The sequence below is a fragment of the Bufo gargarizans genome, chromosome 6, assembly GCF_014858855.1.
Source record: "Bufo gargarizans isolate SCDJY-AF-19 chromosome 6, ASM1485885v1, whole genome shotgun sequence".
Classification (NCBI taxonomy): Eukaryota; Metazoa; Chordata; class Amphibia; order Anura; family Bufonidae; genus Bufo; species Bufo gargarizans.
In genome coordinates, this window is record NC_058085.1 from 63551623 (window position 1) to 63564926 (window position 13304).

The 13304-nt window shown below is 47.4% G+C and overlaps 1 protein-coding gene across 1 annotated transcript in view; it reads right to left on the reverse strand.

Annotated features, from left to right (window-relative positions):
* Window positions 1–4761: 4761 nt before the first annotated feature.
* Window positions 4762–13304, reverse strand: part of NUP85 (nucleoporin 85) — a 37432-nt gene continuing 28889 nt past the window's right edge. Inside the window, exons 16-19 of the mRNA XM_044298363.1 lie at window positions 6982–7082; window positions 6739–6890; window positions 5019–5123; window positions 4762–4927 (exon numbers count right to left, since the gene is read on the reverse strand). Of these exons, the coding sequence (XP_044154298.1) occupies window positions 4829–4927; window positions 5019–5123; window positions 6739–6890; window positions 6982–7082 (457 nt within the window). The 3' untranslated portion in view covers window positions 4762–4828. The remainder of the gene's footprint in view (window positions 4928–5018; window positions 5124–6738; window positions 6891–6981; window positions 7083–13304) is intronic.

Genomic DNA, 13304 nt, shown 5'->3' on the forward strand with positions numbered 1-13304 from the left:
GGGAGTTTTAATTAAAATGTCCAGTACCACAAAAAAAACGCAGGTCAACGCTATAGGCAGATTAGGGCCCTAAATCTGCAGTTGTGGGGACTTTCGATATTTTCCTAATATATATCGTATAGTCCTAGGCCGTCTATATTAAAACCATTTTGTGGCTTCCCACATTTTGGAATGGTATTAAAATCGGCACAACAGCAATGTTCGACAAATAAATGATAGGAATCTTTATGTATAGAAGCTTGTTTGCGGCCTTCTGCTGATAAGCACTGTAGCAGTGGTCAAATAATCCGCTATAGGGTATGGCGTGTCGTTACTTTCGAACGCGGATTCAATAGTTAACCCAGGCACTGTAGTAATCGAGTCACGCACATTCGATGGATATGTTTCAGGTGCAGCAAGATTGGATGCTTGCCTCTTCCTCGATCCTGTAGGCGTTCCTCTTCAAGTATTGTGTCTTTCGGGTAATTGAAGTCCGTGCTCTTTAATCTTTTTTCTTCTTCCAATAAGCAAAGTCCAGTAAGTGTGGATTATGGTTATGTCCCCACTATGCAAGTCAATAGATCGAAAACCATTTGGTGCTCAATCTAAAAGACTGGTTGTGATCATTGATGGATGAATGGGAGCAGATTGTTTGTGGATTTTTCTCCTGGATTCCCTCACTATAAGAGGAAGTGGCATCCTGCAGCATATTCTGATAGTAGGGAGAAGTTGGTGGCTGGAGCTTTTTAGATGGGGATGATGTTGCAGAGGTGAGGGACTTCTTCCCCCTGTATTTATGAGGTGTGCTGGGAAGCGAGCGGTGTCTGGCTGTTTCTCCTTTGCCGCATGGTGTAAGAAGCAGGCACCATCTTGGATACCTCCAGCAGCCCTGCTGAATGCCTCGATCTTGCTCGGCGCTTCCTCCTTTTTCTTGGTGCAGGCCATGTTTGTAAGGGGTGAAATGATGGTCTAGGGCCAGTGATAGCTAACCTTGGCACTCCAGCTGTGGTAAAACTACAACTCCCAAGATGCCCTCCTTGCTTGGCTGCTCTCAGAACTCTATAGAAATAAATGGAGCATGCTGGGAGTTGTAGTTTCACCACAGCTGGAGTGCCAAGGTTAGCCATCACTGGTCTAGGGGGTTTCCCACAACCTTTGGTTGATGCTGGGGTCGCTGAGTTTGCTGTGGGCAGCAGTGTTAATTTTGCAGGCTCCGGAGCTAGCGCGTCCTGCGTCCGCTCAGCTCCTTTTTCGGCCACGCCCCCAGGTCATCAGTATCTGATTTCAACTGTTTTAGAGAAACGTCAATACAGTTAAATTCGGGAGGGCACCTGCAGCTGCTGGCCATGTGCGTAAGAGAGAATCAGATCGATTTATGCCTGGGAGATCCACATCGGATAATATCCGAAGGGTACAGGTGAGCGCGCAGGTAGGTTTAGCTAAACACCAGAGGTGGGCGATGGCCTCACTTGACGCGGCCAAGGCCTTCGACTCTATTGAATGGCCATATCTCCTTACCACTCTAGAGCAATTTGGGTTTGGCCCTAATTTCATTAAATGGATTTCCATATTATATAAAGAGCCGAAGTCCAATATCTTAGTGAATGGATTATCCTCCAGTAGCTTTCAGCTAGGTAGAGGCACACGGCAGGGCTGCCCACTCTCCCCTCTGCTCTTCGCATTGGCCATAGAGCCTCTGGCTATACGCATTAGAGAAGATGCAGTATTTAAGGGAATGAGTCTGGGTCAGGGGGAAGATAGGGTAGGCTTGTACGCAGACGACATGGTACTCTTCATGTCTGATGTAGATACCACCCTCCCTAGAGCGGTAGCGCTGATTGACGGGTTCAGTCGCTTTTCCAGCCTCCTAATTAACTGGTCTAAGTCCATTCTTTTCCCATTGTATGACATGGAGTGTGAGCAGATTCTTAATGGTGACCTACCTATAGTGACCAGCTTCAAGTATTTGGGGATCACTATCTCAAAGGATGCGAGGTCCTTCCATGTCTCCAACATTGAACCTCTGCTGGAATTCTGTAGGGAAAAGTTTAGGGTTTGGGGTGCTCTGCCACTATCAGTAGCTGGCCGTATCAACCTGGTCAAGTTGGTGGTTCTGCCCAAACTCTTGTATGTTATGGAGCATGCACCGTTTATTATCCCAAAAAAGGTTTTTCTCCAGTACAAATCTATGATGGCACCTTTTTTGTGGTGGTCTAATAGACACAAGCTATCAGTAGATACGTTGTGCCGACAGAGGGGTTGTGGGGGTATGTCCTTGCCGGATCTATATATATATATATATTATTTGGCAGGTCAGCTACGATATCTGAAAGCCTGGTTACATATAGATGTCCAATCGCCCAGGTCGGAGTACCTTTTAGCCGAGTTTCTGAATATTAAATTACTGTGGCCTGTTCTGGAGAAGCCGAGCCTGTTTCCTAGACAACTGCTGCCAATCCATAGACTAGGTGTTCAGGTGTGGAAAGCATGTAAATCCCTTCATGACTATTCGGATAATATACCAGAAGTCCCTCTTTGGGATAACCCCATGTTCCCTTCTTTAACATGACTCCCCGGAATTCAGTTCTGGAAATCGCATAATGTGCGTCTGCTGGGGTATGTGTATGAGGGTGGTAGTTTTTGTACCTATGACACGTTATGTAGTAGACATGATTTACCCAGGAGTTCATTCCATAAGTTCCTGCAGATACGCCATGCTTTACAGACACATTTTGGTGCGTCTCAGACCCAGATATCTAAATTTCCTATGATAGGGGTGATCTGATCTCAGGGCCCCAAAGGATTTATTTCAGGGTTATATACTCACCTGCTGAATGCTAAGTGTAAACTAGCCCCATTGCAGGTCATACCAAAATGGCAAACTTTTGATACCTGACCTCGCTGATGAGGACATTGAAGATTTATTAGAATCCCCTGTGTTGGTATCTCCGCCCATTAATAATAAGTTCATACAGCTATGTATAATACACCAAGGGCACTTATCTCCTCTGCGTCTATGTAAAATGGGAGTACTTACACACTCGTGCTGTCATAGGTGCGCCATGGACGGTGCTGATTTTTGGCACCTGATATGGTCGTGCTCACATATTCAGAGGTTTTGGACGAAGGTTACTGACTTTTTAACTATTATTTTGGGACGTCCTGTACCTTTGGGTCCCAAAATATGTCTCTTTGGGATTTTGGATGAGGAGGTGTGGGGGCATTATGAGAGAATATTTTTGAGAGAAACTATTCTTGGCACAAAAAGCTGTAGCGATTCGGTGGATGGGGGAGAGAGGCCCTACATTGAATCAGTGGAAAGATTTAGTGAATGCCGTATGAAAATATCGTATATAAAAACAGGGGATGCACCTCGAAATTTACTAAAGTATGGGAAAGATGGTGTTCCTCGCCACAATCGCTGTATTCTAGACAGGATCTTTCTAATGCACTAGCTGATGTATCGAGAAGACTGTAAAATTCTGTCTTTATCTGAACGCTCTGTCTGTAATCATAATTATGCATATAGAACTGTGTCTATGGTGATACAACTGACCATCTTGACATGTACAGACTATGTTTGTGATATCTGTATAGTGCATACCGTTGTGTATTTTTATGCTCAATAAAAAGAATATAAAAAAAAAAAAAAAAAAAGAGAATCAGATCATTATGTACCTGGCTGGCAGCATTGAGAAGGGCTTGGGTGGCCCTTCTAGGCATCGGCCCACAGGGTCTTTGGCCAATCCGCCCCTGCAGATACTGATGACCTATCCGGCACTTGGAAAACCCCTTTAAAAGGGAACCTGTCATCTGGATTTTGGATATAGAAAAAAATATTTTTGCTTGATTTCAGTTACGATGCATATAACTGAATAAAGGGGATAATATTGGAGAAACTCTCTGTTGGGAATCTTTATATTCCCTAGTTTGATATCAAGCCTATAAGTTTTAATGCAATACTACCCCATATCTGAGATCTGTCATTTTCTTGATTGATTTTCGCATAATCCATTGATTGTATATCTCTCAATTTTAAAGCCGTATTGCATAATATTCTTGTGCTGGTTGAGTAGCGTTTTGTTGGCACCATATAGTGGTGAATTCTGGGTACTGCATATCATTGTATATTATTGAAATTTACGTTGATTAATTTTTTATTGTATTTTAAACTATTGTATAATAAACCATTTATATTTTTGCATAGATGCTTGTACCCCGTTTTACTGATTGCACAAAATAATTAGGTTCTCGATTGAACTCTTTTTGGAGATGTTTGTGTTCACCTCGCGGGTCAATATCGTTTGTATAATTTTTCTTTTAATCCGTTATTTTTTTATATTTATTTATATACAAAAGAATTTGCTTTATATACCCAACATGGTGGTGGATATGCGATTTACCCACGTGACCATTGACCACTTTCCCAGCTCCCTTCACTTCTGCGCAGGCGCATACATAGGAGATTTTGCTGCCTCTATCTATGTACGCATTGAGCATGCTCAGACGTAGGCATAGCTGGGAAACAACCAAAAAAGCACACGACTGCCACCATCTTCATTCCTATGGATGCATCCGACTATTACACAGGAAGTAGGGTGCCTTGAAATAAGGGCCTGGGACAGGCCCTGGGAGGTAAAGTGTTTCCTAGAATAGAACACAATCATTTATGGTACATTGTAAGTTTTACCAAAAGATGACCAACCCCCATTTAAAAACAAATATGATGCCGGCAGTCTCCATGTGTTATTATTTCATTGCATCAGAGGCTCAACCAGAAAATAAGAAAAGAAAAATATGTTTATTTCCAGACCAAAGATAATTACACGTGTGACCATGTTCTCCCTATTTACACTTGAACAGTTCCTTCTTTAACAATGGCGCGGGCCAGGTTTCGTGCAAGAGCCAGCCTGAGCATCTCCATCTTTGTGTTTTCAATGCTTCTGTCCTATAAAAGAAGACACCACAAGCCAAATATTTATTACTCATTGTTTGCTGCTGTGCATTTTATATGTTGCCACAAACTGAGCTGGAATTACCTGGGATATCCGACTCTCCTCCGACTGGATCTGTTCCACCTCTGCTGCAGTCCTGTCCTCCAAACAGCTCATTAGCTGATAGGTCTGCTCAGCAGAGAAGATCACCTATAAAGGAACAGTCTTGTTAGGGGACCTATATTTTCTACAAAAAAAAAAAAAAAGAAAAAAGCAGCCAGCTGCCACATTGTGAGAAAGTAGCCAGGAATTTGCAACCTTTATATATGAAATTAACATTTTTGGCTAGAAGTCAGACCCAAATTTAACATGTGCAGAGTTCAAACGTGCCATTATGATACAACCCCCTTCTCAAAGGCTATCAACACCTTCAGGGCAATTTTTTAGGATTGCGTTTTACGCTAAAAATAATTTATTTTCAGTTGGCTTTTTATTAAAAATGTGACCTCAAACACATTATAGATCAATTCTTATGAAACTGATAAGAATATGGCTTAAATAAGTGTTTATGAAGCCAGAGATAAGAGCTGCACATGAGCCATCAGCTGAAGGGATTCAAAGAAAAAGTCACAGCTTGCAAACAGACTGATCTGTAACCTTTGTATTTGAGAAACAGCTGAACAATTTTAATGAAGACCAACTGAAAAAAATAAAATAAATAAAATACTTTATTGTAAAATGCAGTAAAAAAAACCGAAGGTGTACATACCCTTTAAATGTGACAAGCAGAGAACATATATAACTGGTAACAGGAGGTGATAACATTTAGAAATTCTACTGTATCCCTCCCCATGGGGTCACTGGAAGTGCCTGTCCACACACAGAACCAGGAAGTGTACACTAGCATGACGTCCTGACGGCATATGAGTGCTGCACCAATATATTGCACCCAGTGCTTGAAAGTGTCTATTTAAAAGGTAAGATTTTTTTTTTTTTACGATACCAAGCTCTGGGTCTGGCAAACTTTTAAAGACTTGATGCATTTCATAAATCCTTGTCCATTGAAAGGTTTATAGAGATATCCCCATTAAAGACATTTTTGGCGTATGCTGCTGGATTTGCCATAAATATTTGATCAGTGGATGTCCCACTTCTAGGTTTTGGGCTTTACAGAAACAGCAAAGCAGTGTGCACCTCCCAAAATCTATGAAATACCCTTCTTTTTATTGCAGCCCTTAGGAATGGACTAGAGTGGTCGTGCCCCCCTAGTTTAAAAAAAAAAAAATCGAATACATCTAAGGCTACTTTCACACTGGCGTTTCTGGGTCCGCTTGTGAGATCCGTTTCAGGGCTCTCACAAGCGGCCCAAAACGGATCAGTTCAGCCCCAATGCATTCTGAATAGATAAGGATCCGTTCAGAATGCATCAGTTTGGCTCTGTTCCGCTTTTGATGCGGACACCAAAACGATGCTTGCACTTTGGTGTCCACCTGACAAAACTGAGCCAAACGGATCCGTCCTGACTTACAATGTAAGTCAATGGAGGACAGATCCGTTTTCACTGACACAATATGGTGCAACTGAAAATGGATCCGTCCCCCATTGACTTTCAATGGATCCGTTTTGACTTAGACTTTATTTTTAAAGAATAATGCAAACGGATCCGTTCTGAACGGATACAAGCGTTTGCATTATCAGTGCGGATCCGTCTGTGCAGATACAAGATCCGCACCGAACGCCGGTGTGAAAGCAGCCTAAAATGCAAGCTTATAACCAAGTAATGATTCAGGTCTTACATATGGCTTCAGCACTCCCAATCAGTTACCTGTTGCTGTTCCAGCAGAGGCAGCGCATCCAGCAGTAAAGTGAGCCAAAAGGAGCAAGGAGCAATGCGAGCCGTCATGAGAGAAAGCAGTAAGCAGGCAGCTTCTTCAAACTGCTGGTCATTGTACATTCTGTGAAACTCTCTGTATTTTCCTGTAATAAAGATCCACAGGAGTTAGATCAGGTCTACAAGAGCAATGAAGGGTTAAACACTTGTGCAGAACTGCAGCCTCCACCCACTCACCTAGGAATGTCAGACGATCGCTCAGCAACATGGCAGAACCCAGGTTATCAATCAAATCCAAATCAGAAAATCTTCCTCGCTCACAGTAATCCTTCAGGAACCTTAAAAAAAAAAAAAAAAAAAAAAAAAAGTTTTAAATGTTTGGTCTCATCACATCTCAGGATGCACGTGGACTGCAACAGGACAGAAGATCACCTAGAACCCTTACCAATCTGAAAAATGTGGGGAGGGGGGTACAAAGTCTCGGATTCATGCACGGTCACTATTAGGGATGAGCGAATCGACTTCGGATGAAACATCCGAAGTTGATTCGCATAATACTTTGCTAGCGCTCCGTACAGTATTAGAATGTATTACTTCGCATCATAACTTTATAAATTCATTTCTACTGTAAAAATTGGATTTTTTGTACTCACCGTAAAATCCTTTTCTCGTAGTAGGCATTGGGGGACACAGCACCATGGGTATATGTCCAACTACCACTAGGAGGCACTAGACACAAAAAGTGTTGGCTCCTCCCAGGTGGGCTATACCCTCTCCACAGGCACGAGGCTATTCAGTTTGTACCAAAAGCAGTAGGAGAGAGAAGAAAAGCAAGGAACCAACAACTCCCGTACCGGGAAAGATCAAGAGACCAGCCCGGAGAAGCGGAAGAAAAAACATAGGGTGGGATCTGTGTCCCCCAATGCCTACTACGAGAAAAGGATTTTACGGTGAGTACAAAAAATCCAATTTTCTCGTGCATGGCATTGGGGGACACAGCACCATGGGACGTCCCAAAGCAGTCCCTGAGGGAGGGAAAAGAAGAGACGCTGCCACCGGTTGGGCATACAGGTGCAGGAGAACCATGTGACCCAACGGGAAAAAACACGAGATGGGCAAGAGGTTCCATAACAAGGAAGAAACCTCAGAAGAAGCAGGGAAGACTGCCAGCACCCCAGGACAAATGACTGGAAGAAAATCCCAAATGCAAGAAGGTGGCAAAAGGAAACAGAGCGCAGCCAAGGGCTGGAGAAAAAATTAGGACAGCACCGTGTGGTGAAACTACCCAACGCTCTACATTGTCTCAGACCCAAAAAACCTGTGGCCATCCCCTGAAAGGCCAGGGGAGAAACGAAACAGGGAAGCACTGAAAACCAAACGAGTGGGGGAAGCCATAGCAAGGCTCACATGTGAAGGGAGGGGACTCCCCTCACCGCAAGGCCAGGAAAGAAGCTAAGCGCCCCATGTAGGTGAAAAGGTGTAGGTGAAAACCCAAGGCTGCTAGAGGAAACCGCCAACCCTGGAGAAGGAGGGGGTTGTAGGTAAAAAACCAGGAAAAGAACGATAGCTCCTGCGTCCCCAAAAACAGGAGACGAGGCACAAGCCTCCGAAAACAAGATATCACCGTGAAGCGTAAGACCAGAGGAAACTCTGGGCATGTGAAGTATCATGGAAAAAAGAAGCCAAATACAGGCCAGGCAACCTCGGCAGGACACACTGGACTGAGAGACATGGGAGTAGAAGGAGAGCACTCCAAAAAACCTAAAGAGGAAAGGTCCTACAACAGGAGGAGGTCCCTCCCGAAGGAGACCATACGGTGGAACTGCAAACCGCAGCACTAAACCACTCAATACCAGGTACTTGACGTGGGAGGATGGAAAAAAAAGAGACAAATCCAAAGAGGACCTCAAATGAACAGGGACTCCCGAAAGGAGTACCCAGTATGGGCTCACAAGGAACCAGGAGCTGAACCACCAGAAGACAACGCAAGCCAGAATATCCAGGAAAGGCGAAAAGAAACCACCATAGGGGAAGGGGCATTGGCCATGGACAACTAGCCGTACCAAGAATATTGACCAGCAAACCTTAAACATTGTCCCAGAGAGGGCAAGTACAGCAGCTCGGGATGTACCACAAAACGACAGACATCCATATGCATAAGGAATGCAGAAGTCGCCATGAAAAAACCGGGGTAGCCTACATAGAAATGTAGAAACCAGCTGCGACCGGCATACAGAAAACTTCCAGGGGGGAGAAAGTACCAGACAGGTGCAGACGACGGCAAGGTCCAAGAGGACTGCCCCTTCGCCATGTAGCACAACTAAGCAGAAAATACAAGGGAATACCGAAAACACCTGGACCCAGAAGGAACTACGGGGCCCTGTCCGATACCAGAGCAATCAGCTGAAAATTCAGACAGGTGTGTGTGGCGCTCAGAGGTCCTGTCCTTGACCCGTCAGGGAGGACGTCCAGCAATGATAAAAACCGTGGACCCAGAAGGATTCCGTGTGGCGGACATCCAACGATGACAGAAAACCGCAACCGCGGCCGATGCCACCAGCTACGTGTCCAAACAAGGTAGAAGATCCAGTGGAGATCCTTGTACTTCACCAGGAATGGGCCGCTCAGCAATTAGGAAACAACGCGAGAACTCCCCTATAACATGGGGTAACGCGGAGCACAGCATACCGTAGTACCGTAAAGAGAAGGCAAGAGCAACTACAGCACAAAGGCCAACAACCACCTGGCCACGGAGTAGGGAGCGTGGTTGAATGAGGACCACCCGCCGGATCAGACAGATCGGTCATATACTGGAGCTACCAGAAGTAGCAGTAGACCGATAAGGTGGGGGTTGGGCTGGCCCACACCTGCCAGACATGGTAACCATGCACATGCTGAACGAAGGGGGCCTGGTGCAGACAGTGCCTTGAGAGGTACAAGGAGACCAATGAGCGCGACAGTAAAGGAGTGGCAGATGTATGGAAGAACCAAATGGATGGAACCAACAACCGCAGCACAGATTAGAACTCGTGGGCAGAAAACACCCAGTAATACAGAAACTGTCTGAGCTACAGACCGCACCACAGGGCCCAGCACTTGGGGTACTACAAACACACGCCTAAAATATGGGTAAAGTGGCTGCATGTTGCCAACTAAGGAGAGTGGAAACATAGCCACAGCATCTGGGAATGAGACAGCATTCGGAGGGTACAGGTACACAACCTGTAAAGTAGAAATATGGCTGTGTTAGAGGAACTACATTTAAGATCGAAGCAATGTGGCCGCATGGTGCACCCTAGACCCAGAGAGGTGCAACAGCAACCGCGTTAAGAATGGAACCCAGTAGGGCCGCACGGTACCACAAAGAACAAGACAGGTGCACACCACAATCAGGTAGGTGCAATGGCAACAGAAACAGGGCCGCATAGTACACCCTAGAAGCCAGACAGGTTGAACGGCTGCAGCATCGGAGACGGTTCAGGGACTCTACCCATGAAGGGAGTAAGATGGCCGTTTGGTGCACACTATGATGAGGTAGGTGCAATGGCCACGGCAATTGGAGGAGGCCTCAATATCTCGTCCTGTAAGGAAAGAAAATGCCACATGGAACACCATAAAGCCGGACAGGAGGAACGGCTACCGCATCCGGAGATGGCTCAGGTACTCCACCTGTTAAGGGATCAAGGTGGCAGGGAACAGACAGGTAACTGAACCGGACAGGGGCAATTCTAAGGCAATTGAAAGTGGCCTCTACATTCCGCCCGTAGGGAGAAATGTTGCCGCATGGAACACAACAGAGCCCGCCAGGGGTATCGGCTACAGCACCGGAGATGGCGTAGGTACTCTACCTGTGAAGGGAGCAAATTGGCTGGGAACAGACAGGCGCAATTGCAGCGGCAATCAAAGGCAGCCTGTATCTCTCCCAGGAAGGGAGAAATAGTGTCGCATGGAACACCATAGCGCCAGCCAGGGGAATCGGCTACAGCATCAGGAGATGGTGTAGGTACTCTACCTATGACAGGAGCAAAGTGGCTGGGAACAGACAGGTGCAATTGCAACGGCAATTGAAGCGGCCTGTATATCTCACCCGGAAGGGAGAAATAGTGCTGTATGGAACACCATAGAGCCAGCCAGGAGTAATGGCTTCTGTAGGTACACTACCTAAGCAAAGGGGCAAGGCGGCTGTACAATTGCTCTGAACTCACCAACCTACAGGAGGCGATAGCCGAGCTAACCGCTTGCCCAGAACAGGAACTCCCAGTAATGAGGTAGAGTGGCGAACACCAACACCAGGATGGGGACCCCACGGAAACACTCTCAAATGTGTAGGGGATAACCCCTGGTATAGGGGAACCAGGAAGGCTTGTCAGGGACAGCCTATGGCAGTGGTGCAGGAACCCCCCTGTTAAGGAGAAGGCGTACGTATCAGACACCGGGTAGGTGACTCAGTATGCTAAACACGGGGACGGCTGCCTTACCTGTGCGGTTGAATACCTGTGCGGTCAGGGGAGCACCATCCGAAAATCCACTAGAGGTGATACCAACCCTGTTTAGGTAGGAGAGGTTCCTCTGTGCACGTAGTCTTGACCTCCCAGAGTGCTTCTATATGGAGGAAGACCGCCTGATGCTCTGTTCCGAGGGAATCGGTGCAGAGGTGTCCCCAGAGGCAACGGATGGGGTGACAGGAAGGATTCGTCACCAGCCTCAGGCCTGTCCTGGGGGGGATCCGAGGATGCCGAGGAGGGGTGGGACCCCGTTGAGACCACCCGAGGGTGTACTGTGAGCTACCCCTCGCCGAACCCGGGTGCAGGTACCCCTAACTGAGTATGCCCCATCTGCAGGGAGGACCCTGGAGGGCAGAGGTGGCCGCAATTTGGGTTGGTAGCGTGCCAGCGACACTGCTAGGGAGAGTCGGCCAAGGTTCCCATGGCATTGACACGGAGGGACCCATTCATGGGGAACCTACACAAAAAGATTGTTCAGGGAAAACAATGGGATCTGGGAAGAGGTACTGCACACCAGCAGGGACAGGCTGACCACATGGCAGCCATTGTAGACAGCGGACGCACGTGAAAACACGTGGCGACCGAGGAGCTGTTGGGGGAAGAGATGCTCAAAAAGCAGCCAGCAGAGGCTGTCTATCCTGACCCGGACGCAGTGGTCCCCCAAAGAGGTGCAGCAGCAGCAGCTTGTTCCCTAAAAAGAGGTGGTCAGTAGGGCTGCAGGGGACATGAAGCAATCGAGGGGTTAACCACCCCCTCCAACAGAAAAAACACGTTAGCCCAGGAAAGGGAGAGGAGATAGCTCCTCCCGAGGGCCGGGCGGGGCTCAGAAAAGCCCGGGAAGCAAGGGGGAGGGGCCGGGAAGATTGCGGCCTAGCAGGCCCAAAAGCCGGGGCCTCGATTTATGATGCGGCCGGGAATGGAGCAAGGGGAGCGGGGGAAACCGCGGCCGACAGAGGGCCCACCGGACCATAAAAATAGGTGAGTAGGGTAGGGGGGGAGAAGCGACACCTGGGGATAGGCAGATCAGGGCAAACGGAGCACCTGGGAGCCGGGGACAGGCCATAGAAGATGAGGCCTAGTCCCGGCAGAAGCCGGGGACTAAAGTAGCGGGGAAGCCAGGGAGAGACTGTGTGGCCAGGGAGGAGAGAAAAGACTAACCGAGGGGGAAAAAGAAGGGAGGAAAAACCATGAATATAAACCCCCCCAGGAGGGGGGGGGGGGGGGGGGGTTGGCTAGGAGGAAAGAAGAGGCTCCCCAGGACCCCCAGCTAAGGTGGATCCCATCCCCCTGGCCACAGAAGGGAACCTAACCCTGGGGCAGGGACACAGGGACAGGGGAGTATACTCACCATCCGTTGTCTTCGGGCGCAGCACGGTCACCCCTTCGGCAGACTCAACACGGGAACCGTGGGAATGCCGGCAAGCCACTGCGGATGCAGTCCGTGGGGACTGGGTGACCGGCGATGGTACCGAAGTACGCGCCCGCAGGGGGGGCAACTAAAGTGGAACACGATGGAGCCCCAGCCTGCAGCAGGTATAACGGTGGAAAAAACCGACCTGCGGAAGAGAGAAAAAAAGAAAAAGAATAAAAATAAACAGCAGAACCTGCAAAAAAAGCAGGACAGGTCTGCCTCCTACGGACACTAGACTAAAACTGAATAGCCTCGTGCCTGTGGAGAGGGTATAGCCCACCTGGGAGGAGCCAACACTTTTTGTGTCTAGTGCCTCCTAGTGGTAGTTGGACATATACCCATGGTGCTGTGTCCCCCAATGCCATGCACGAGAAAAAATCAATTTCCAGATCTCTGGTTCGGTTCCAAGGTACCACTATCCATGGACCCCTCCACTGCTATAGCTGTTCTGGACTCCCTTGGGGTGGAATATCTGTATGTGTCACTGTGGATTTGTGATGGATTCTGACATGTATTTCACCATATGCAATGCAAAGGGCGAGGTCGCCAACAAAAATTGTCATGCTGCGGATTTAAAAGCCACTCTGTGCGTCAATTTCGGCAGTGTATGGATGAGATGTCTACACTTTGTTCTCCTGCATAAC